At 40.3% G+C, this 27,814-nt stretch overlaps 1 protein-coding gene across 1 annotated transcript in view; it reads left to right on the top strand.

Moving 5' to 3' along the window:
* The window catches only part of gpc5a (glypican 5a), a 200,628-nt gene that overhangs the window by 103,657 nt on the left and 69,157 nt on the right, over positions 1-27,814 (top strand). The window contains exon 8 of the mRNA XM_028476307.1: positions 19,429-19,591. Within this exon, the coding sequence (XP_028332108.1) occupies positions 19,429-19,591 (163 nt within the window). The remainder of the gene's footprint in view (positions 1-19,428; positions 19,592-27,814) is intronic.

Below are 27,814 nucleotides of genomic sequence, written 5' to 3'. Positions count from 1 at the left end.
AGTTGGAGCGGGAAGCCAAGAAGCTTAATACCCAAGAGGTTTTGCTACAGAATAAGGCTGCAGATCTGAAGAGGAGGAGACAGGAACTGGTAAAAGAAGAGGATGGAGCAGACAGGATGATGGAGGCTTTACCTCAGCTGATCAGAGAGACAGAGCAGCTGAAGGAGGATCTGATCAGGATGAGAGAGGAGAAGCTTAGCGCCCAGAATCTCCTCGTCACAGCTAGAAAAGACCGGAGTAAGTTGTGGGTGGAAGAGCAGAGGCTGAGAGAGGAGAGGGACAGAGCCAGGGAGGACAAGGAGAAACTGGAGAGCAAGGTGGCTCTGCTACAGGAACACTGTGACCTTCTGAGCTGCAGAGTCAGTGAACTGGAAAAACAGAATATTGGGGTGACCGTATCGCCCAGATCAGAGCACAACAAAAAGACAGAGGAGACGCTGCCCTCCAGTGGTCAGAAAGACGCACCGCTACACATGGAGGACCTGGATGACCCCCCAAGGTCTCCTGTGCCAGACAGCCCCAGCAGCAGGGATGAGTTCCAGCGCTGCATCTCCTCACACGACAGCTCCATCCACAAAAGCAAAGTGTTATTAGAGAAGGAGTTGGATAGACGGGCAGCTCTGCAGGCCGCCCAGAACGGCTACACCGAGGAGCTCAGACACCAGGAGTTTTTCTCTGGACTGGGCGCAGAGAGGAGGGTAGCCTTTGACGTGACACAGTCCGACCTGAGCAGCGCTGTGGATCCCACATGGAGGAGCTCCGCCCATTGTCCCAGACAAAGTGCAGGAACTAGCAGCGTCTCAGCATCTGCTGGGATGCTGTCAGACTCGCCCTGGAACTGGAGAACCCATGGCATCTCCACAGCTGCGCCTGTCTTCAGCACATCCTTCAACAGCAGCCTGAGGGCCTCTGAGCAGCTGATTCAAAGCCGCTGGAGCCAGATTTTCCCAGCAGCATCCATTAGTTCCAGCACCTCAAGGACCACATCGTACACACCTGTTGGTCATTATGGCCTTCGGTCCTCACAAAAACCAGTGGGAATGGATGATCAGAGGCTGCAGGGGCTGATCGAAAGCAATAAGAAGTGGCTGGAATCACGGATGAAAGACACCAACATACCTTTACTCACTCGCTATGATGCTCCCTCTGATCCAACTGGGCCTGGACCATGACAACCAGATCAGAGTCTACCATTACTGAGAAGAAGACAACCACACATCGTAAACATTTGTTTTCATGCAAAGATTTATTTCTCTACGTAACTGATGTATTTTTTTACAATTTTTTTTTTTTAATAAAAATAGTAAACTAAAAAAAATAAAAAATTACTACTGGTAATTAAAATTTCACCACACATTACGACGTAAAAGCTACATAAATGTGGTGAGCTAGCTAGGAGGGTTTGGTACAGTATTTAACGCACAATATATATATATATATTTTTTTTTTTCTCCTCACTGGACAACATTCAAACTCAACCAGTTTCAAAATGGACATTTTTGGAAGCCTTGAGATTAAGATATCTAACGCTGTTCTCATTTCTCATTAGTGGTGTCTCTGATGCTGATGATGAGGAAGTAACAGAGTTCTTAGAACGTTATGGTGCTGTTCACCGTGTAGTTACAATAGATTCACCGGGCTCTGAATACCACAATATGTTGGTTGCAGAGTATGCCTCTGGTTCAGCTATGATGGCGTTATTGCCATTCGTTTTATCCACGTGTGAAGGAAATATTGGCAACATTAAAAATTTATCTGAAGTTTACATGATGGGTGCAGGAAGTTTAACGACTAAAACTTATTTAAATGATCCTAAACGTGTAGCTAAAATGAGTGTAAAGAACTATGCTGAAATGTTGACTCAGGTGATGGCCCAAATCAGCGAGTCCCTTTCTGAGCTTCATTTTGGAAACCCTGAAAGAGTTGAAGAATCTGATCACAAAGGAAGTTCAGAGTTACCTGAAATGGCTTCTGCTTCAACATCATCACAATCTACTGAACCCACTGTAAGACCAAAAGCGCAAAGGTTTTCCAATCCTATCACTGCCACTGATATAAATCCACCAGAAATCCAACGCTATGTTGTAGAACATATTGTCAAAAGTGAGGATGCAGCAATTCACCAACGTTCATCTCACCGTCTGCGCACCTTTTCTGGGAAAATTCCATGTCCGCTGCATTAAGTTGATTATGATACATGGCGCTGTGGGGTGGATCAGATTCTAACTGAGTCAAATTTTTCCAAAATTCAGCAGTCCCGACTCATTCTGGATAGTTTACTGCCCCCTGCTGCTGATATCGTAAGACACTTGGCAAGGCAAGGCAAATTTATTTGTATAGCGCATTTCATACACAAGGCAACACTATGTGCTTTACATGATAAAACATTCAATTGTTTAAAATCAATAAGAACATGTAAAATCATCAGTAAAAACAAATTAAAATCATCAGTAAAATCAATTAAAATCATCAGTAAAATCAATTAAAATCATCAGTAAAATCAATTAAAATCATCAGTAAAATCAATTAAAATCATCAAAAAACGCATTACATCAACAACATGACCAAAAAATCTCTCTCTCAATCATACGCAGTAGAGAAAAAAAGTGCCTTTAACTTTGATTTAAAAATGTTCACATGTGATGCTGACTTCAGCTCTGCTGGCAGTTTGTTCCACTTCTTTGCAGCATAACAATTAAAAGCAGCATCACCATGTTTACTGTGAGCTCTGGGCTCCACTATCTGACCTGTGTCCATAGATCTGAGAGACCTGCTGGGTTCATACCTGACTAACATCTCACTGATGTATTCTGGACCAAACCCATTCACAGATTTAAACACCAGCACCAGAACTTTAAAGTCTATTCTGAGGCTGACTGGGAGCCAGTGTAAAGACTTTAAAACTGGAGTAATGTGCTCTGACCTCTTTGTTCTGGTTAAGACCCGAGCTGCAGCGTTCTGAACCAGCTGTAGTTGTTTGATGTTCTTTTGGGGGATTCCTGTCAGAAGACCATTACAATAGTCCAGTCTGCTGGAGATAAAAGCATGGACCAGTTTCTCCTGATCTTTCTGAGTCTTTAAACCTTTCACTCTGGAGATGTTCTTTAGGTGGTAGAAGGCTGTTTTTGTGATAGATTTGATCTGACTGCTGAATGTAAGATCTTAGTCAATCAGAACACCAAGGTTTTTGACTTGGTCTTTAGCTTTTAAAGATCGAGACTCAAGATATTTGCTGACAGCAGTCCTCTTTTCTTTGTTACCAAAGACAATCACCTCCATCTTGTCATGGTTTAGTTGAAGGAAGTTTTCACTCATCCAGCAGTTTACTTTTTCTAAGCAGTCACACAACACCTCAATGGGACCATAGTCATCTGGGTTCAGTGATAGATATAGTTGTGTGTCATCTGCGTAGCTCTGATAATCAACCTTACAGTTCTGTAAAATTTGTCCTAAAGGAAGCATATATAGGCTAAACAGAAGAGGTCCAAGAACAGAGCCCTGAGGAACCCCACAGGTCATTGGTCATCTGTCAGATTCAAAGTTTCCAATGCTTACAAAATAACTTCGCTCCTCCAAGTAGGACTTAAACCATTGCATTACTTTTCCATTTAGTCCAACCCATGTTTGCAATCTGTGCAACAAAATTGTATGATCTACAGTGTCAAATGCCGCACTTAGATCCAATAGAATGAGAACAGATACTTTTCCGGAATCAGTGTTCAACCTTATGTCATTGATCACTTTGATCAGAGCAGTTTCAGTGCTGTGATGAGAACGAAAACCTGACTGAAATTTAACAAATATTTTGTTGAATGTTAAGAATTGACTCAGTTGGTTGAAGACCACTTTCTCAATGATATTGGCCATGAATGGAAGGTTGCTGATTGGTCTATAGTTAGCCAGTATAGAGGCATCCAGTGTTCTCTTTTTTAACAGAGGTTTCACAGCAGCTACTTTCAGGGATTTTGTTACGGTGCTTGATTGGAATGAGCAGTTAATTATCTGACACAAATTAGTGACAATTGACTTTACAACAGTTTCAAACAAGTTTGAGGGTATTGTGTCAAGGCAACACGTTGATGGATTCATCTGCTGTTTTTGGGTTCACTGTAATAAACTAACATTGTAGTTGACTCATCCCTCAGTGATTGAAGCTGTTCAAGCTTTTTGTTATTTTGCTGGTTTGTTCTGATGTTTGACCTTATTGATTGTATTTTTTTCATTGAAATATACAGCAAATTCATTGCATTTTCCAGCTGACAGTAATTCAGGGGCTATCTGATCTGGGGGGGGGGTTGTGAGCTTTTCAATTACAGTAAAACAATGTGCGAGAGTTGTTGACATTTTTGGCAATAATTTCAGAAAAGCATTGCTGTCTTGCTTTGAACAAGCCATCGTTGAATTTTCGTTGACTTATTTTGTGTAGTTCTAGATGAATTTGGAGTTTTGTTGACCTCCATTTACCCTCAGCTCTTCTACAGTCGGATTTCAATTTCTGCATTATCTCAGTCCTCCTCCAAGGTGTTTTCTGTGTATTTCGTTTTCTCTTAGTTTTGATTGGAGCCACAACATCTATGACATTACAGACTTTTGTATTAAACTCATCCAAAAGATCATCAACTGTCTCACCACTCAATGTTGGTGTCATTGCTATGGCTTCCATGAACTATGCACTTGTGTTGTCATTTATGTACCTTTTCTTTAAACACACAGAAGTAGGGGTAACAGATGTTACAGTCTCTAGGTCAAAAAAGACACAGAAATGATCAGATAGAGCTGAGTCTCTTACATCAACAGCAGAGATAACACCTTTAGTGATAACCAGATCCAAAGTGTGACCTTGAGTGTGTGTCGGACCAGTCACATGTTGTATAAGACCAAAAGTGTCCATTAAAGCATACAGTTCTTTGGCAGTATTGTCCATGTTATTGTCTACATGAATATTTAAGTCACCTGTTATTATTAAAAAGTTGTATTCAGTGCATACAACTGACAGCAGTTCAGTAAACTCATCCATGAATTCTCCAGAATATTTGGGTCTCAACCAGTCTGCCAAAAGTCTTGTTGAACAGCTAGATTCTGCATATGGTACAGTGCAGGATGGGGAGGAGCTGTATGTGAAATTTATGGACACCTATCAAGACAGAGATGAAAGACCATCAATCTATCTTCAGCGGCTACATGTAGCATTAAGCCTTGCACTGAAAAGGGGGGGAGTTCTAGAACGTGATTTATCCAAGCATTTGTTAAATCAATTTTGCCGGGGTTGTGTGGATAATATTTTAATTTCAGAACTCCAGCTTAAACAAAAGAAAAACAATCCTCCAGCATTTGCTGAGCTGTTGTTTCTTCTTAGAACCGAAGAAGATAGAGAAGCTGTCAAAAGTCAGTGAATGAAACAGCACTTGGACTCCACAAAACAAAAAGTTACTGCTCAAGCTCATTGTGCATCTGCAGAAAACGAGAATGGGATGTTTGCGTCATTTTCGCCGCTGACCAAGCAGCTGACCCAGCAAATGGTTGCTATGCAGAAGCAGCTAGATGCTCTCACTGCCAGTCACTTATATGGTCAACCCTCCAATCCGCCAAGCATGACCCAAACCACGACTTCGCGTGGGAAACCAAAGGCCATGAGCACCTCAAGTCCAATACTTGGGTTTTGTTTTCGCTGTGGGGAAGATGGCCATATTAAACCACGATGTGACAATGAGCCAAACACCGCATTAGTGAGTTTGAAACTAAAGCAATTCAATGAGAAGAAACAAAAATGGCAAAAACAAAATACTAAATTCAAACAGTTAAACTAAATTCAGTTCCTGTTGAGGGACAAACTGGAACTGGACCGGACCTATACTGTCCCGCTATTTCAAGAGAGACTGTTTGCAATGCCGAGTTATGCTACCCCAGGCCTGAGGTACCAGCCAAATTGCCTCAAGGTTTGGTAGAGTCAAAATGCTCAGCTGAAGTTGAAATTTTGGGTTTTAACTGTCATTGTCTTTTAGACACTGGATCCCAAGTAACAACTATACCTGTGTCTTTTTATAATCATTATCTTCAAGACCAACCGATCCATCATCTGAATGATCTTTTACAAGTTGAGGGAGCTGCAGGTCACGCTATCCCTTACCTATGTTATATTGAAATTACAATAAAGTTTCCAAAAGATTTTGTAGGAAATTATATTGATGTTTCTACATTGGCCTTGGTAGTTCCAGATTCACGACCTGATTCGTCCTCTACTGTGTTGATTGGAATGAATACGCTTGAACCCTTGTATGAGCAATATCAGAGCAGTGATCATTCAACATTCCCTGCAGACATGGTTATTGAGCTGTGTTAAAAACATTGCAACTGACACATCAACAGGAAGGCACTGGCCATGGTTGGGTGGTGAGACTACCGAGTAAAGTCCCTGTGCAAATTCCGGCCAGCTGCACACTCGTCCTTCAGGGTTCAACAAAAAATCTCCCGCACACACTGAGTCAGTCTGTTCTGTTACACCATCCTGCTTCAGCACTACCTGGCGGATTATGTGTCAATAGCTGTTTAATTACACTCCCAGCTCGTAGCCCTTATAAAGTTCCAGTGGTCATAACCAATGATTCAGAACATGATGCTTTTATTTCACCTTTCAGTCTGATAGCAGAACTTGAAACCTACCAATGCATTCTATCTGAACATAGTGTGACAAGCCTTCATATGGAGAAGTCTCAAGCCACAGTGAACTTCAATTTTGGTGAGTCTCCAATATCGCCTGAGTGGAAGGAGAGGGTCACCCAGAAACTAAGTGCCATGCCTGAGGTTTTCTCCCAACATGATCTTGACTTTGGATGTACCAGCCAAGTCAAACATACTATCGATTTACATGATCCTACGCCATTCAAACAACGTGCCCGGCCGATCCATCCTCAAGATATCGAAGCTGTACGTCAACATCTCCGTGAGCTTCTGGAGGCTGGTGCCATAAAGGAATCCAACTCTCCATTCTCATTTCCAATTGTAGTGGTGAGAAAGAAAAATGGTGATGTGAGGCTATGTATCGACTATCGTAAACTAAATCTTCAAATAATAAAGGATGCTTATCTTTTGCCCAGTTTAGAAGAGTCTTTTTCAGCCCTCACTGGTTCAAGATGGTTCTCTGTGCTCGATCTCAAATCTGGCTATTATCAAATTGCTGCTTTTGTTACCCCCCTAGGGTTCTGGGAATTTAACAGAATGCCTCAAGGGGTGACAAATGCGCCCAGTACTTTCCAGCGTTTAATGGAGAGATGTATGGGAGATCTTCATCTGCTAGAAGTGTTGGTGTTTATTGATGACCTCATCATCTTCTCAGATTCTCTGGAGGAGCATGAGAGGAGATTGCTCAGAGTACTAGATTGTTTAAAGAATTATGGTTTAAAACTTTCATCTGAAAAATGCAAATATTTCCAAACTTCTGTCCGGTATCTCGGTCACATCGTGTCAGAAAGAGGAGTGGAAACATCCAGAAAAGATCGATGCCAATAAATCCTGGCCAATTCCACAAAAACTTAAAGAACTACGGTCTTTTTTGGGGTTTGCTGGATATTATAAAGATTTTATAAAGATTATTCCAAGATTGCTAAACCATTAAATGACTTAACAAGAGGATATTCGCCTGCACGCAAGCCAAAGACATTTGGGACCAAAAAGCCAAGTTACAGCCCAAGTCAGCCATTTGGGGAACGATGGAGTCCCAGTTGCCAGGTTGCATTTGAAACTCTGATAGAGAGACTTACCACTGCTCCAGTCCTTGGGTTTGCTGATCGATCCCAGTCGTACATTCTCCACACAGAGGCTAGTGTGACTGGATTAGGAGCTGCTTTGTACCAAGAGCAAGAAGGAAAGCTGCGAGTTATAGCTTATGCTCGCCAGGGGCTATCACAAAGTGAGAGCCTATATCCAGCCCATAAACTTGAATTTCTGGCACTCACATGGAGTGTGGTTGAAAAATTTCAAGATTATTTGTATGGCGCAGAGTTTACAGTGGTTACTGACAGCAACCCGCTGACCTACATTCTTACTTCTGCTAAATTGGATGCTGCAGGATATCACTGGTTGGTGGCTTTATCAACATTTTCATTCAAACTACTGTACCGGGTTGGAAAGCAGAATGTTGATGCTGACGCGCTCTCTCGACACCCGCATGCATGTTCCAGAGACGTACCACCTGAAGATCATGAGATTATTGAAGAGTTAATTTCCCAGCATACAGCTGACACTGAGATGATTCCAGAAGATGTTGTGGATGCAATCCGCAAAAGTTACCTCGTCAGAGCACTTAAGCCGGCGGATCCCAGCCAGATTGGTATCACCCTTGTTGAGTCCCTGACAATCGAAGCTGAGGCCATTCCAGAGAAATACAGCTGTGAAGAGAGTCCACTGCTGCCAGTCGTTCCTCCTCTCAATATTAAAGAGAAGCAATATGCTGACCCGTGCATCCGAGAGGTAATGCATCTTCTTAAGACGGGAGAAAAAGTCCACCAACTGCAAGAGCTGAGTTGCCTGAACTTCCATTCTTACTTAGAGAATGGTCCAAACTGGAGTTAGTGGATGGAGTTTTGTATCGGCGAAGGAGGGACAATGAATGCACCTCGTATCAAGTCGTTCTTCCAGCAGAACTCCGACCAGTTGTCCTGAGAAGCCTCCACGACGACATGGGCCACATGGGGATTGAACATACACTCGATCTTGTCCGTACAAGATTTTATTGGCCCAAAATGGCTCTGGACGTGGAGCAGAAAGTTAAAACCTGTGGATGTTGTGTGCGCCGAAAATCTAAATCTACTACGGAATTCCAGAGCAAATTCACACTGATCAAGGACAAGACTTTGAATCAAAATTAATAAAAGAACTGTGTGAAGTCGCTGGCATTTAGAAGAGTCGTACTTCCCCTTACCATCCAAGAGGGAATCCAGTGGAGCGATTTAATAGGACCTTGCTGAGTATGCTGGGGACTCTAAAAAATAAACAAAAGTCACAATGGAAACAATATGTCAAGCCATTGGTTCATGCCTCCAATTACACCAAGAACGAGGTTCCAGGTTTTACCCCCTATGAACTCATGTTTGGCAGAACACCTCGTTTACCTGTTGACCTAGCGTGTGGTCTGCCATTGCGTGAAATCCAGCACAAAACTCACACTCAGTATGTGCAAGCTCTAAGATCAAGACTCAAAGACAGTTTTGGCATTGCTGCTAAGAATTCTTCACACTCTGCAGAAGGGACACACACACGGAGCTGCTGCAACAGACATCACCCACCTCAGGGATAGGAGCCATTTAATCCTGCTGCGCTTGAGGTTTGAAAAGGAATTGGCCAGGTTTCCCTGGTATGGGTACCAACTGATGGTGAGCTTAAAAGATTACTGCCCGGAACTGAAGGATCCAGTCCACAACTCAAGTGATCTGGTAGGAGGCTGTTGCAGCCTTGTTCTTCCCTCCTCATTCACGCTGCTTTCGGACATGTGGAAGCGTATTAGGAGTGAACTAAAAGCTGCTGGCTTTTATGGACTACTTTGAGGCTGTAGAAACTCTCTTCTGGTGGTGAGATACCACCGGCTACTTTGATGAACTCGTGGAAGGTTCCAAGCATTGGAAGTGGAACCACAACGGCACTATACTCATAAAAAAAAACTAAAACCTGAGTGCACTTAAAATACTGCAGCTGTAAATATTGTGTGTAATTGATGGTTTTCTGGGTGTGTAAATATTGTCAATATATATTATGAACTAAACCACTGTCTAATATTGCCTTATTTATTGTCCATTCCCTCCTTGAGTTGAATCTATCTTCTGAAACCCTAGTCCAATACTACTAAAAGTCTAAAAAAAAATTACTACTGGTAATTAAAATTACACCACATATTACGACGTAAATGCTACAATTACATGGGAAATGAGGCTGACGACGTGCTAAGAGGGCTCGAACTAACAAGTGTGCAGCGCCAGCAATACTAGGCCATTAAAACAGCTTTTGATAGACATTTTGTTCCAAGAAAGAATGTGATTTATGAACAGGCTAAATTTAACAAGAGAGTGCAACAGCCATCAGAACCAGTGGACACATTTATAACAGCACTCTATGCACTAGCAGGAAACTGCGAGTATGGTGCACTTCATGAAGACCTACTGAGATATAGGATTGTAGTGGATCTGAAAGATTTGTCACTGTCAGAAAGAATGCAGCTTGACAAAAATCTTACACTGGCTAAAGATAGAGTCCCATAGAGGTGTCGTGTGACCGCTTAGAAAAAGTAAACTGCTGGATGAGTGAAAACTTCCTTCAACTAAATCATGACAAGATAGAGGTGATTGTCTAACAAGGAAAAGAGGACTTCTGTCAGCAAGTATTTTGAGTCTCGATCTTTAAAAGCTAAAGACCAAGTAAAAAACCTTGGTGTTCTGATTGACTCAGATCTTACATTCCGCAGTCAGATCAAATCTATCACAAAAACAGCCTTCTACCACCTAAAAAACATCTCCAGAGTGAAAGGTTTATTGACTCAGAAAGATCAGGAGAAACTGGTCCATGCTTTTATCTCCAGCAGACTGGACTATTGTAATGGTCTTCTGACAGGAATCCCCCAAAAGAGCATCAAACAGCTACAGCTGGTTCAGAACGCTGCAGCTCGGGTCTTAACCAGAACAAAGAGGTCAGAACACATTACTCCAGTTTAAAAGTCTTTACACTGGCTCCCAGTCAGCCTCAGAATAGACTTTATAGTTCTGCTACTGGTGTATAAATCTGTGTATGGGTTTGGTCCAGAATAGATCAGTGACATGTAAGTCAGGTATGAACCCAGCAGGTCTCTCAGATCTATGGACACAGGTCAGATAGTGGAGCCCAGAGTTCACAGTAAACTTGGTGATGCTGCGTTTAGTTGTTATGCTGTAAAGAAGTGGAACAAACTGCCAGCAGAGCTGAAATCAGCATCACATGTGATCATTTTTAAATCAAAGTTAAAGGCACTTTTTTTCTCTACAGCATATGATTGAGAGGGAGATTTTTGATCATGTTGTTGATGTAATGTGTTTGTTGATGATTTGAATTGATTTTACTGATGATTTTAATTGATTTTACTGATGATTTTAAACAGTTGAATGTTCATGTAAAGCACATTGAGTTGCCTTCTGTATAAAATGCGCTGTACAAATGAATTTGCCTTGACTAAAGCCATCACAATGGCTAGACAATCTGAGGAAATAAAACGACAACAGACTGACTCAATATGTGAATCTAGTGCCGGAAAAGCAGCTATGGATACAGTTCATGTCAGAAAAGCCAAACTGAACAGGTTCAAAAACAAAGAACAAAAACAGTTCAGGTCCCAAATGCCTGAACTGACAAAACAGGACTGTAAGACATGTTCCAAGGGTGGCAAAGCACCAGCTCATGCACCAGTACAAATGCAGAAGTAAAAATGCAGAATGCCATAACTGTGGGAAACGTAGGCACTATGGTAGGGTCTGTAGGTCCAACCCGACTGTGAATGAGGTCGCTGAAAATGCAGATGGACTTTTTCGGGGTGAAGTAGATTTTGGAGAAGAACCATGGCTAGCAGTCATTACTGTGAGAGAAAACAGTGACTTTCAAGCTAGATTCCGGGGAGGATGTCACAGCTATTTCTGAACAGACGTTTGAAAACTGCAAAAGAAAAATCAACAGTTGGAGAAAGCACAAAAACCACTTTATGGCCCAGATGGATCTGCCCTGCATGTGTTAGGGTCTACCACAGAGACTCTTATACATGGCGACAGAAGCACGATTGAGAAAATCTATGTAGTCAGGAACTTACATGTGGCACTACTAAGTAGATCGGCTTCTGTGAGACTGAAACTAATCGCCAGAGTTTATAGTATAGACCAAGAGACAGTGAGTAAAGTGTATCCCAGGTTATGCAATCATCTTGGGCTCATTCAGAAGCCATACAGATAAAATTAAAACCTGATGCAAAGCCCTTTTCACTCAAGGTGCCAAGGCGTGTGCCACCGCTCATGGGCAAAGTCAAAGAGGAGCTGGAGAGGATGCAAAGGTTGGGAGTTATTAGTCGTGTCGAGGAGCCAACAGATTGGTGCTATGGCATGGTTGTGGCTCCCAAAAAGGACAAAGAAAATGTGCGTATCTGTGTGGACATGGCACCCTTAAACGAGTCAGTGTGTCTTGAAAGATGCATCCTCCCCTCTGTGGAGCAAACGCTAGGCATGGTTACAGGCGCTCAGTACCTTTCAAAGCTCGGCGCCAACATGGGCTTTCGGCAAATACCACTGTCCAACAACTCGGCCCCCCTCACCATTTTCATTACGCCATTTGGCAGATACCACTTCAACCGTTTGCCATTTGGTATTTCCAGTGCACCTGAACATTTCCAAAATATGATGGTGATGGAGGTTTCAGCGGGTCTCGAGGGAGTCGTCTGTTACATGGACGATATCCTGGTCTGGGGATCCACCATGGAGCAGCATGACAAAATACTGCATGCCGTCCTGGAGCGAGCGGAGAAAGCAGGTGTTACATTAAATATGTCAAAATGTGTTTGGTAAAAGAAAAGTAAAATTCCTTGGATTTATGGTCTCAGCAGGAGGAATTTCTTGGAACGGTGAACCAACTTGGGAAGTTTTTTCCGAACCTGTTGGAAAAAGACAAACCATTGAGAGACTTGCTTGCAACCAAGAACATATGGTATTGGGGCAAGATCAACATGAGGCGTTTTACAACCTCAAACAAGAATTGTCCTCTGCTCCCGTGCTACAGCTCTATGACCCGAACAAACCACAGAAGATCTCTGCAGATGCCCCTTCATTTGGGCTGGGGGCGGTCATGCTACAGCAGGAGGGATATGTGTGGTCACCAGTTGCTTACGCTTCCCGATCACTGACACTGACAGAGCAGCGCTACGCACAGCTAAAAAAAAAGGAAGCGCATGCTCTCACCTGGGCATGCGAGAGGTTTAATGACTTTATTCTTGGCCTGCACTTTGAACTTGAAACTGACCACAAACCACGAGTGAGTCTTCTGGGAGGACAAGCTTTGGATGCACTTCCACCAAGGATTCAGCAATTTCACATGCGCCTAATGAGGTACGCATACCATATAAAGCACATCCCTCGCAAAAGTCTCACCACAGCTGACACGTTCTCACGTTTACCGCTCACAAACAGTGTGACACTGATGTTATGGAGAACACTAATATTTATGTTGAGTCTGTGCTAGAGGGTCTTCCTGCGAGCAGCAAATACCTGGCCGATCTTCAAGAGCAGCTGCAGTCCGACAGCGTCTGCTCCCAAGTCACGGGTTTAAGCAACCAGATCAGTGAACTTGTTCTCAAATGCAGACAGTGCGTACAAGTAAGAGTCAATGTGAGAGAGCCTTTAATGCCTACAGATCTACCAGAAAGGCCATGGCAGAAGTTGGGGGCTGATTTGTTCACTCTGAAAGATAAAAGCTACCTGTTACTAATAGACTTCTCTCGGTACGTAGAGATTGCCCAGCTCAGCCCAACTTGCTCTGCCAATGTAATTGTGCATTTGAAGTCAATGTTTGCACGTCATGGGATACCAGTGACGCTGATCAGACAATGGTCCGCAGTTTTCATGTCAGGAAATGGAACACTTTGCAAAGAAATACTGTTTCGAGCATGTCACCAGTAGTCCCAGATACCCCCAAAGCAACGGCGAGGCGGAGAGAGCTGTCAGGATGCTTAAGGACCTGCTCAAGAAGGCTTACAGGCCCACAGCGCTGGAAAACGGCTACGGCCCAGCACAGCTTCTTATGGGGTGTAGACTCCTTACCACCTTGCCAATGCTTCCAGAAGCTTATCCACCAGTCCACCAAACCCCACGGTCCTATGTCATCAGTGGACCACATGGGACAATCAGAAGGAACCGCAGTCATCTTGTGCCTATACCCATGTCAGAGACTCAGACTGAACTACAGCTGACTCAGTCTAATGAGATGACCATTCCTACAGAGGCTGTTTCTAAGCCTATAGCACAACAAGGTGTTGTCCGAACTAGGCCTGGTAGGGAGGTGATAAAACCAGAAAAGATACATTTGTAAAAGTTATCCATGAATGTTTCTGATATGCTGAGTTTACGTTCTCACAATTGCTTTAAAAATGCAATATGGGATGTTTTGCATAAGAATGTTATATTGTTCATGTAATAATTGTTAAAAATAAAAAAATAAAAAATGGTATGGGTTTGCTAAAATGGAAACAAGTTTTATTTGCCCTAATATAGTTAGGGGACCAATGTGAACTGAGACAATTTGATATTCTAAATGTGTCTTGTGTGTTTAACAGCTGAGAAGGGTCAACCTAACTTCAGTAAGGGGGATGTAGTGTTACCCAGAATGTTACATGTGTTACTACTAGGGGCAGACCATGCATGGAGGGTGTGTGGGTACTGCATGAAAGGATACGGTGAAGAAGGGTTTGTGTGTGGCTGCCATCAATATAAAAAGGCTTCGTGTTCACCCAAAGCAGCGGTCTTTATTTGTAGCTCCAGGGCTCTCATTCACACAGGCTAAAAAAAAAAACCAAAAAAAAAAACAAGCAGTTATTAAGGTGGACAGGGAAGACTGTCTCTGGTTGGCTGAGTGCTGATGGTACTGTCAAAATTAGGCACATAAAGCAGGATTTATCTCGTTTCGTCTTCTATGCGTGCTTTTTCCTACAGGGTTGCAATTAATGCTGGAGCCTATCCCAGCAGACTGGGTGTAGGCAGTGTAAGTAAACCATTCTGGATAGTACACCAGTCTATCGCAGGGATTGCCAGGATTTATCTTGCCTTGTATTATCTGGTGATGCCTATTGTGGTTATGGTGGGGACGCATTCTCTCTGCACCCAATTTTCTAACTTGGCTTTGAGGTTGATTAGCATGAATTGATGAAATGGGAAGCCTAACATACAATAAGGGATATACTGTATAGTGTACTAGGGTTTTGTGTTTGCTACCATATCTGGGGTTTCTTTCAGTATCTTTACAGTTGTAACCCTGGAAACCCCCATGCAGTGTGATAGACTGTTATTAACCTCTTTGTTAGTTTTGCCGTTCTTTATTACTAGAATCCAATTGGACACAGTCTATCTGGCTGCTCCCCGTTCTATTAGAAGTCGTGAACTTTTCCTCTGTGTTATAATAACCATGTGCAGAGGCAATTCTTCCAAATTGCTCGATAAAACAGAGCACTATTGGTGGTATCCAAGGTTTTATCTCACTGCAGAAGCCATAATCACAGATGGCCATACAGTGACGGAAAGAATTTCTTTCTCTGTGGAACCGACATTTCTGATGTATTGCATTAAAAATTGTTTTCATGCTCCAATAGGACTTGCTTTTAGAAGCTACAGTCACAAAACAAACATTTATCACAGCATGAAAGTGCCTTAAAAATGATTGATCCAACAGAAATTGACTGCTTTAGAAATCTTGATTATTGAGTCATTTTGACAGTTTTATCCTTGTTAAAAAAACACAATTTGTATATATTTAAATTTATTTATGTCTGTCTAGCGCATTCCTTTTGAAACACAACGATATTTGCCCCAAATAAGACATGGTAATTACATTTGCTTAAAATTTGAATCCTTAAAAACCGCCCTTTACCATTGTATATTGTTTACCACAAAATAACCTTTAATGGATGAGCGGAGAAATAGGAACATATGGTTTTTTGTGTCGCTGCAATGTCGTCATTTTTTGTTGTGCTACTTTTCCTCCTTTCAAACTCAGAGTTCAGCTAGTTTTGAGTTATTGCTTCTAATTAGATATTTAAACCAACAGATGGAGAGAAGTGTTACAATTTTCATTAACATCAAAGATTGGCCATAGTTAAATCCAGAGAAATGTGTAATACATTTATTAATAATGCAACATATGTCTCTGACAATAAGGTTTGCCTCAGCCAAGAGTTATCTTAGATCAGTTATCTACAGTTGTTTGCAAATGTCTAGCAACCATGGGCAGATTCTATATATTCTGCAAAATGCTTTAAAATATAGGTGCACAGCTGAAGACATGGAATTCTAGCATGGTGCATTCAGGGACCTTTACTCTGTAGGGCTGCATGGTAAAGCTTTTCCACTGTAGTGACTGGGAAAGGTAGTGATGCTTTTTTATCACTACTTTTCTCAGACATGAATGAACATTTCTCTCTTGTTTAAACACTCTCAAAGTTCAAACTTTCATAGATTTTAAAACATAAATCTGTTTTCAAACATACAGCACCTCAGAGTCACACTGCTAGCGATCAGACATTGATGCCGAACGCATTCAGAATCTTTGTTGACGATGACGTCAGGCCATCAACACGGACACCGGTCTGTTCACCCATTCAAGCATAGAGTAGAAGCTGTGTGTGACCACCTGGAGCTGTATGACATGGCCTTTATAACCAGGACCGGACTAGGAAGGAATAGGCGTGGAGGAGAATCAGCGAGGAGGTGGTAGTAGCAGGTAAAAGTTATCTCTGTAGCACTGAGCTAGCACAGCACACCGGCTTTTTTCACTGGTGGTTTATGTTTATGAGAGGAGAAAAAGGAGCGCAGCTCCTTGCTTCAGCAGGTAGTGAAACTCACCGAGTTGGATGTGTCGCTGGTGGGTGAACGCAGCATCAGCCAATCAGGACACAGAACACAATGCGCGTTCATATACACTGTAAAAAAATTGATCCAAAATTGCACTGTAAAAAAAATCCACAAAACACAGACACGATATAGTGAGGGACTACTGTATACATAAAGACCTTTTAGGTCACATGATACAGTATATAGCTCCATAGAAATAATAAGTTACGTCTGCTTTTAATGTGATGCCCCCCCTGAATGTATTCCTCAAATAAATGTCTTTTGTACAAAAAAAAAAAATTTTTCAACTTGAGTCATGGTAAAAGGCCCATATTTGCTTTTATTAGGCTGTCTCAAACAACAGCACGTCTGTTTTTTGATATCTGTGCAAAAATCGATACTGATGTCAACTGATATTACAATTTATGGCAAATAATGGCCAATACTATCATCAATCTTTTTTATTTTTGCCTTGACATTTCTGTGGCTTTTATACATTTACAATTTACACAACAATGTCTCTTAATTGACTGTAGAATCCTGAATAAACATAAACCCCCAGCAGCACGCTAAGCATAAGCAGTTGTTGGTGAATTGTTGCACAGCAAAGCATCAGCTAAAGAGGCATAACCACTGTTTACTGTAAATATAAAACCCATGTGACCAAGTTAGTATCAGACAGAACCTAATGTCATGCAGAAATATGATCTGAAAACCTCTCTGAGCAGAGACGGGGCAGAGGAGCTTTTACATATCAGACGATAAGCAGACCTTCCACTAAAACTAGGAATCCACTGATACTTATCATAGTTGACAGGCTTGATATTTCCTATCATTTAGAATGCATTGTTTTGCTGTGAAATGTCATAAACTAAGGAAAAATGAAAAATGCATGAAATGTTTTCAACAGAGTCAAGTAAATTTAGTTCATAAAAGGTAAATAAGTGACAACAAAGTTGAGCATTATAAAGCCAATAGAAGAATAGTTTAATTTCATATTTTTGCTCTGTTTTCTCGTGGTGTGTGAAGGTCCATTTAGTATATTGCTTTCAATTCTACTTTCTTCTTTCAATTTAGTCCAAATATACTCAAAGACTATACACTAGTCCTTTCCTTATCTGGTCGAGTGAAATCCAAAGGTTTTTTTTTTAATGGGAACGATTGGAAATGTAGGATTGTGTTTTTTTTTTCTTCAAGATTGTTTTATGCAGATTTTTCCTCTTTCCTTAATGTAATGTTATTTAATTTCTCAATGGACTTGGTTCCTCTAAAGTGCTTCGAATGAAAAGGCGGCAAGTTTTACTTGAGAGTACAAAAGACAAATTAACTCTCTAGTGATTCTTTAACATTTAAAGATAACGGAGCTGCAAAGCTGCTTTTACAGTGATTGCCATGCACAATAAAGATTTTAACTCTTTATTCACAACTGAAATATTTTGAATGTAACTTAGTGACCTGCTGAGCAGTGGTCCGCCCTGCGTTCAAATTATTTCAGAACACAGACCCAGAATTAGAGCAGGCACCAGAGGAACCGTTATTCACTATAGTTTTACATAATGTGTATTAAAGCTCCAGTATTATGTTATTTTTCACCCATTTGCAATTGTTCCAAGAACCCCAACAATATTGTATTTTAGGTTTATTTTCCCAAACTTGCCTGTTTTCTGTAATTTTAGCCTTCTGAAAAGTCACTTTCATAGCGCTCCTAAAAACAGGCCGTTTTTTGGGCCTTCATGCATATGCATGAGTAGGCGTGAAACATTTGCAGTTGCTTTGTTTTCCTCCTCACCTCTTCTGACCACAGAAATAGTCAATTTAAAACAATAGTCCACTGTTTTGTCTGACCACTGCATCGCAAGTGAAACTGATTGTGAGCGCTCAAGCTGCACTTCGGTTTATCTATATACTGAACGTAAAAATGTGAACTTTTATATTAACTGTGATACCAACCTGCCTTCGCCATGTTTGATTTACCTGTGAGGTAGTTTGAGAGGGAGGAGCTCAAATTCTTATGTAGGATAGGAGGAGCCAGGATTGTCAGGAGGAATTTCCGCGTTATGATGTCACAAAGCGTGAAAAATCCAACTTGCCCATTTGGAGCTGACTTTTTTACAAATTGTGAAATAGCAAGGGAGGGAGGAAACGGAACTTTTTCAACTTTGACCCTCTGAATGACACCAAAGGAATGTATATCACTGTAGCAAAACCATTATAAAGAGATTTTTTTCATAATACTGCCCCTTTAAATACTTCCGGCATCATCACAATGTAATTTGCACTCGTTGTTGAAAAACTTTCTCAAATTCACAATGCTTCCTTTTTTTCTAACTAATCTGCCTTTATCAGAGGATTTAATTGACGGGCTCAGACGTGATCCTGCTGCTCAGTGCCCAGGCAACGACAGCAATCCTGACACCTTTCTCTCCTCTTCACACAGAAGTAACTAATTAGCATAGACACTACCTTTCTAATCAACACAAAGCACTCTCTCTTGTTTCCAGTGATGCACAATGAATTTAAATGAGCCAATTAGCGCATGCATTTCCCCAGTGTTGACTTCACCACGTGTTTGATTGAGATTCTGCTGCACAGCAATGCAGCACATTGTTTAGCTCTGCAGGCCAATGCAGTCAGGTGGGATTACAGTCGTGCTAAGATCTATTTTCCTCAATCAGCTGTTTATTAAGGTTACTTTGACAATTTCCTGTGTAAAAATGTATATACAGTATTTACTGTAATGAGGCAGGTGCCTCTCGAATAACGGGCACATGAACTCAGAGTGAAACAATTTACACTGTGGTAATGTTTTATCTTTTCTCTCTTTTTGTCCACGGACAATTAGCTGTTGCAAGGGAAATCCATTCCTAAACTGGGATCACTGGACCAGATTGAAACAGGAAGTGGAGATGCAGAAGGTGGTTACAGCGGGGACTGTGATGATGAGGATGGTTGCAGTGGTTCTGGTGGAGGCGGTGTTAGGAGGAAAGTCTTCAGAGTCTCTAAAAGTAAGTCCTATTTTTTAAAGCACAATCAGCCCATCCACGATACACACAAACACACACAGTGAGTGTGGTTAAATTCAGCACGAGAAAACCAAATAAATGACTGAGACCAGGGGTGTCAAACTCAATTTATGCCCAGCGGCCAAATACAGTGCAGTTTGAGGTCAATAAATAATAAATAAAGTGCAATTTTAACACTAATGTGCCCTAGCTTTCACTTCCTTGTATGACTGATTAATACAGTTTGAAAGGCGCCGGCAATATCCAAGCAATAGGTGACGGATATCAGTTCCTGCAAGATCAACACTTCAAAAATCCTTGTTTTTTTTGTCCAATTTATTTTGTATATTAGAAGAGTTTTGTGGGGAAAAATCTGGAATTCAGAAACAATTTGCAATAAAATAAGACTGTAGTTGTGTGATATAGGCACACAAGCCCCCGCAAACATTGTCATTTTATTTAATGTGTATTTGAAGGGACAGAGATAGCTATAACTTAAATATTTGGTAATTGTTTGCTTTGTCATTTTTACTTTTTCCTGTGGGCTAAATTAGATGATCAAAAGGGCCAGATTTGGCCCCAGGGCCTTGAATTTGACACATGTGACTTAGACAGTTAATAACTTGTTTTTTAAATGGATGTAAAAAGCCTAGCTTGGCTGGAATTCGACTGTCCGGATAATAGACAATGGAGCAATGAGTGCATGTTTGTAACTTAGCTTCCTCTTTGGGTCATTGGGTTTGTAAAGGATATCAAGGCAGGGTTATTCTGGGCTAGTAAATTATTTCACTTTCTCTCCTGCATGTATATTCAGACAAGTCGCACAGTCCTTATTCGACTTTTGAGCTTAGCTGGATAGCTGCGTGCATGTAACCTCACTGACTGACTGTGCTTTTTATAGTGGGGTAAATGGTAAGAAAAGATCTCAGGGCATCTTATTCGTGTAGTTACTTTTAAACAGATAATTAGCTGTTAATCTTTGTTTGAATCGTGTGCAGGTGTGTATTCTCCTTTTTATATTTCACTGTAATAAAAGAAAATTACAGAGTATGAAAAGTTGAAAGTATACAGGTGTTAAAGCTGGTTTGAAGCCTCGCTTCCACACTCATAAGAAATGAAAAGATTACAGATCATGTGGTCTGCTTTTTCATGCGTAAATTAAAAGAATTAGCAGGTTTTCAAGTTGAAAACCTGTAAGGTACATTTGGATAATATCATTAGGATTTCTCTCTCCATTTTATGACAGCAGTAATAATAGTCATTAAAGGTAATAGTTGCTGCGGGCAACATTATTGCAATCAAGGCCTGTTACATTCAAATGATTGCTCCTTTCAGTGGATTTGTAACCCCTGATGAATCACAGCAGCAGAGCTGTTATCGCGGTTCTGTTTCCTTTCCAAGAACTCACCCTCTGTTCGACTCTCCATCAAACATGCAAACAACCTGATTAATCACATCCAAGAGTGGGAAGGAAGGCGGGGCATCTAAACAAGCCATTCTTCCTGCGTAAATGTTTCCTCTGCTGTTTGTCAATCTCACTCGAGGCCTGAGTTTCTAAGGCTCAGATTAACAATCGCTCATTGAAGGCTGCAAGGAGGCTCTGACATTTATGAGCCATTACAGCACAGGCCCCACCTTTCCTTGTCCAGATCAACCTGTCTCCAAAATTTATGACCCTCTCTGTATTGTGACCTCTGAGGAGCATCTTTTACTTTCTGTCCGCCCTCAAAACCAATGTTTAGAATTACCATCTCCAACCACAACTATGGTCAACCCATCGCCAGCCTCTACAGTAAATGAGTTATAACTGGTTTGGTTCAATATACTGTGATCCATATTTTGTAGATAATATTGTTGTGTCGATCAAAACTAATATGTAAATATCAAATATTGTGTGTAACAAAATTTTTTATCCTCTTTTAGAAGAAAACTAGAAATAACAAAATATTTTTTTCTTTTGTTTTGTTCTGGAACTTCTCAGAACACAACTGTTGGGCCTCTGCTATATACTATAACATTTTATACAGTCTATAATATAGTCTATCTACTATATAAAATAGATCAGTGGTTCCAAAACACGGATACAGGAGCACATTACAGGGGGATCTCAGAAAGATTTAACAATTGATTTAAAAATAATCGGTCAATGTTCCAAGTAAATTTTTAGGCAATTTTTATTTTGGATACATTCACCAAAAAATGTCGGTACTTTTGCTCATTAAAATACTATATTTTATTGTAATTTATTTTCACAGAATTATTTTATGCTTTAGAGCAGCGATTCTCAACTGCTAGGTCGGGACCCAAATGTGGGTCGCGGACCTGTACTGGGTGGGTCACGAACAGCTGGTCAAAAATAAGTGAATACTTAATGTCTCTCAATTTGGACTATTCTTTTATTTTGAAAGAAACTTTTCTTTTGACAGGCATGCTGTGAAATACATGTTGCACAGGAAAATTTATAGATTTATGTTTTAAAAAGATGAAATATGTGTTTTCAACAGCTATTTTTTAAAAAAATAAATTTCTTTGGTTGAATTCTAAAAAAAAAAAAAAAAAAAAAAAAAAAAAAAAGTGGGTTGCGAATTAATGACCGTGGCAAAATGTAGGCCCTAGGTTGAGACCAGTTGAGAACCCCTGCTGTAGAGGCCATTTTATCATTCTTCTGACAATAGGAGACAAAAATAGCTAAAACAAACCCGAAAAACTATGTTTTTGGGGTTTCTTAAAACAAATGGAGATGGGTGAAAAATATCATGACATGGGACCTTTAAATTCAGTTTATAATTTAAATAGATTCCTAATCCTTCTCCTTTGTGTCTTTGATATTTATCAACAGAACATGTAAATGGAAAAATCAAATGGGATGAACTCCATACTGACAATGCATGGCAGATTAAATTATCATCAACATGAAGCAGAATCACACTTGTTTGAATATGTTGTGTGTTTGTGACAGTAATAGACTTAAATGATTGAAATTCATCAATTGCAGCAAGGTGGTGAGTAATCCTCCAAACTCCAGTTTGTCACTTGGGAAAACAGTGATGAGGCTAAACTGATTCTATATTTTGTTTTTGTAAACCTTGGGATTACTTTAAGGCTGCAGCAAAAACAGGGGATTGATTTTCTCATTTCATGCTGTTAAGACAAAGACTCCTCATTGCTCAGTGGGTTCCACAGACTATTACACCTCAGCAAACTAAGACAGAGAGACTTTCTGCACATTTTTCTTCTTTTTATTTACATTTTGGTCACTATCAAAGTAGCTATCAACAGTTCACGTTACATGTACTCTATTTAAGCAGAAAACCTTCTTTTTAGTACAGATTTAAGTGTAATTTGACATTAGGGCTTAATTTAGTTGTGTTTTGAAGTACAAATAAAATGTTGGTGCTTACAATATAGTTCTATGAATAATATGTACATTAAACAAAATCCAGACTGATACGTCTACTTATTGGCAAACTATTTGCAACCCCCTAACCTATATATATATATATATAAATAAAATGAAACTTTTGCAAAGTAGGACAAACACAACTCCTTGCTAAATACTGACAACCCTTGACATTAGAGATGGGTAATGTTATTTGCCCACTGATATTTTTTGAATTTTTTATTTATTATTTCATTTGACAGGGACAGTGCACATTAATGAACATTTCTGTAAATGCGTCAGGATTAGCTGCAAAGCTAGTTTTCAACTGTTATCCCTGGGCAAGGTGTATAATGCAACTATAATACATATGCAACGTTTTAAAAGTTGAGGCTACTTACATAACATAGCATTTTTTTCATACAATTCAATAATTCATACATTAATAACATCCGACCGTGGCTCAGTCGTAGAGTAACTGAAGGGTTGGGGGTTTGAATCCCGCTCTAACCAAGTCATTGTCGTTGTGTACTTGGGCAAGGTACCTAACCCACATTGCCTCGTATGAATTGTGCATGAATGTTGGTGGTGGTTAGAGGGGCCGTAGACGCCAAATGGCAGCCACGCTTCTGTCAGCATGCCCCAGGGCAGCGGTGGCTACATTGTAGCTTACCACCACTGTGGTATGACTGTGTGAGTGACTGGTGTGAATTAATTATGGTTTGAGTCTCCTTGAAAAAAGCGCTTTATAAATCCAAGCCATTATTTGAATGTTTTTTTTGTGATTTGCACAATAGATTAGTGATTTTAGTGCAAGGGCAGGTCATACAGTTCAAACAGAAGACATTATGAGGATAAATATGTACAGTTATTATTTACAAAGCAACACCTGTTTAGAGGATCCTGACACTTGGCTCAGTCATGCACCAGGAGATCTGTAAGGTCTAATAAGCACATTGTTTTATCCAGTTTTTTTTAATTGAGTCCTGAATGTGTTAAACGTGTAGTAATTCTCTCAGTGAGAGGGATACTATTCCAGATGTTACAGCCCCTGACTGAAAGAACAGTCTGGCCAAAGGTGGTACGTCTGTAGGGCACTTCACAGTCTCCTCGAACCGTAATAACCACCGATATTAATTACATATCGGTTGACATCGGCAACCTTTTTAGGGTTATTATTTTTCTTCTGTTTTCCTTTAATGTCTGCATTTATTGTCTTAGGTTGACACTACATGTGGTGCAACCTCTCTATCTATCTGTAAGGAAAACTTTATTGGGGCAGAGTGGTGGCCTAGTCGTTAAGAAGGCATGCTTGTAATCTGAGGGTCACCGGTTTGAATCTCACCCCCTCCATCACTCTTGAGCAAGTCCCTTAACCCCAATTCAACTGCTTCCCGGGCACCTGCAATTGACAGCCCACTTACTGTATACTCCCTGGGTAAAATGCAGAGAAGAATTTTACTACAGTGATTAATAAAGTTAAAGTTATTACTATGATTGAAAAAGTGAGGGCAGATTCTTTATCAAAAATAAATATGGCATAATTTGAGTTGAAATAGTCTTCTCTGTATTTAGTTTATTAGTTAATATCTGGAATCAAAATTGAGTGTTGAAAAAATATCAGATATACTGTTTTATTGAACAGCTCTATTTTTTATACACCATCTGACATGATGGGATGTATTAGTAATAAGCTAAAATGTAAATACTTCTTTTTATTAAAGTGTGTTGCTAGTTCTCGTTAATGGAGATTCTGGTATGGTATAAGACAAAGGCAGGAACCCAGAAATATTAATGCAATATCATAGAATTTTACCTTCTTTTTAAACTGCGACATAGCAACATACTTCTTTGTCCAACCATGTCCGCAACAGCGCTGCTGTCTGATGCTAGCATGAAGTTGTCTGCATGCAGGGTCACATGATAATAATCGGTCCAATAATTTATCAGCAGATAATGGCAAATTGCTTAACTATAGCAGGATAACAACACGTGATACGATACATAGACCTGTTAACCTAGCCTTGATCTGTTTGAGCGTTTGGCTATGAGCACTGTTATGTGCTAAGCTAACTAGAACATGTTGTTCCTGGTACTGGTTTGATTCACAATCTCAGAGGACAACAGCACAATACTGGTAAAAGTCTTGTGACTTTTCCATGTAGATGGAATGTATAATTCTTCTGTGACGTCATCCCTGTGTCTGGACCTTCATTTTCTTGACCACTGAATGCAGCATAAGCTAAACAAAACATGTTTGAATCCAACTGTAACAAGAAAACTTTCAGAGAAGGAGGTGTTTCATCAGGTTTTAAGTTTGCATTAATAATAAAACATCTGCTGAGTACTGTCAAACAGACTTTAAGATGCAGGATGAGATGATTTTCAGTCTGAGAAACGTCATTCATTTGTCAGCATCATGTCAAATGGGTTTTAATGGATAATTGGGCTGTGATTTGTGTCATTTTGATATTGCATTTTGACAGAAACAGATCTATTATTTAACTTGTCTGTTTAAAAAAGTATACTTAAAGCAATAACGTTTTATGAATAGATCTATTTAGATTTTGCACTTGTAGCAATGTTGGTGTTGAAGCACCGTTAGAGAGCAAAGCTGGTTAAATATACATTAATATTTCACTCCATCTCATGTGAGTAACGTGCCATACAATGCTAATTACAGGTTTTTACATAAACGCTGACAGAGATAACAATCAAGGTGCAAATCCTCCAATCAAAGCTACTTGGGGTTCAAGGACGCTTGAACACGTTATTGCTTGAACTCAATCAGTACCGAGCACTTTATTAGAACAGGTCCCACAGAGACATTGTTTACATAATAATATAATGTCATTTACTTTGATTTAGCCTTGTATTTCTATCTTTAGGGCTGTATAAGATCCATGTACAGAGGTGACACTGAGGAGATATACAGATCCCTCTGATGTGAGTGGGCATCTTTTGACTGATTGCCCTGAATTGAAAAGCATATACATTGGATCATCCACAGCTCAGTTATAACTACAGACATACAGACATAGCAGGCATTCATCACTTGCTACAAGGATTTGGTTTGAACCTTTTTTTTTTGTTCATGGGAATTGTTTTCATGCACGACAGTCTTTCCATTCTTTAACATCAGCCTATGGAGAGGGCCTGTTTAAAGACTGTATTACCCTGCTCCTCAGAGAAAGCTCTCAGCCATTATTACGCTGGAGTTGGAGAAAGTTGCACTCAGTCAAATATTCTTTCTAACTGAATAATAAAATAAAAATGTTTTTCTTGCTCCTTATGTTGTTGGGAATCTAATTTCAAACAGGTGCTGGGTTCAGACGATTGTGAGGCAGGTTTGCCCGGATGGTGGTGTTGTTGTTGTTGCAATGGTAATCCTGCAGATGTGCCAAAATCATTTCTGGATGGCAGCTCATTTTAAATGTAATCCTGAGCCAAACGCACCATTATAATGTACGACAGAAAGCCTGAATACATTGACTGATAAAATAAACAGCTAAATGCTGTCTGGTTTTATATTTACAAATTCTTGCTTGCATCATGCTGTGTAAATAATTGCCTTTATGTTTTACTATTATATAGTTTCATATTCTATAGTTTCTATAAATTGGGAAATATTAACTACTTCCAGGCACCCGTGGTGCCAAGGGTGGGCCCGAGTGAGCCCACCCATTTTAATCAAGGCCCAACGAGATGCTGTCCATTCAATAACCGGCGAAAGCTTTTCAGCCAACCAGTAGCTTGCACCCCATATGTGGACTCTTAAGGCTGCTCACAGGCTGCATCGTCACCAGGAAGTCTTTGTGTCATGCTGCATTCAATGCGACTCAGAACTCTTGTTTAATAGACCGGGGGCCGCCAACTTGAGTCTGACCTCCTATAGAAAGTCTGACTTTCTCTCAAATCATTTGTCTGACGTCCCACAACAACGATGGCACCGTGCAGAACCACATGTCGGCGGTAAAACAGTGATTAAAAGCATTTTAATGCCAAAAACATCCGGAAATGATACACAGTTTTCAGTGTTCACAAATTAATTACAGCTGTTTAGCCTGTATTTCTAAACACTGTAATGCAGGCTTTATTTGTTACTTCTTTTAGATTTTAAATGAGCTGTTTTTATTATTTTAAAATGCTTTTAAAATGTGTCACGGTTAGTTGTGGGTATGAACACAAATGCAGGGAAAGATGGAGGCAGGATGCAGGAATAGCGTTCTTGGAACAAGTCCATGTTTATTTACCAAACAAAAGTAACTTAAATCCAACGAGGCAGGAGGTACAGGGAACAAAACACAGCAGGACACGAGGAGGAGAGACAACGTACAATGATCCCACCGCCATACTGTGTCCAAACACTCAGCTAAATAGTGGAGGAGGCCTGATTGGGAATGGGCCACACCTGGGTGGAAACACGAGGGAGCTAATCAATCACCAACCAAGCACACAGACATCACTGAGGGGTGGAGCCACAAACAGGAATCCCTGAAACACCGACAAGACTCAGAATAAACAAAGACACAGAATAACAAAACACCCAACAGAACATAACAAAAATGCTTTTTATTTGAGCCGTCTGTCATGTTTTTTAAATCCTTACGTAAATCACTTTGCAAGCCTCGTTGCTGAAATATGCTTTATAATGTTGCCTTGCTTTGTTGGGCCAATAAAAATTGCCATTCAGAATAATCAGAGCTTTACTCACTCAAACACTATTGCCTTTATTTTCTCTTAATTTTCAACTGAGAAACGCTGAGTTGCCTTGAATAGTCAGTGTCACAGAAAATGGAGATTAAGGGAAACTCAGTTTTTATTTATATATATATATATATATATAT

The sequence above is a fragment of the Gouania willdenowi genome, chromosome 3 (genome assembly GCF_900634775.1).
Source record: "Gouania willdenowi chromosome 3, fGouWil2.1, whole genome shotgun sequence".
In the NCBI taxonomy this organism is placed as follows: domain Eukaryota; kingdom Metazoa; phylum Chordata; class Actinopteri; order Blenniiformes; family Gobiesocidae; genus Gouania; species Gouania willdenowi.
The sequence above is the reverse complement of the archived record's forward strand: the minus strand, read 5'-3'. Positions and strand labels throughout refer to the sequence as shown.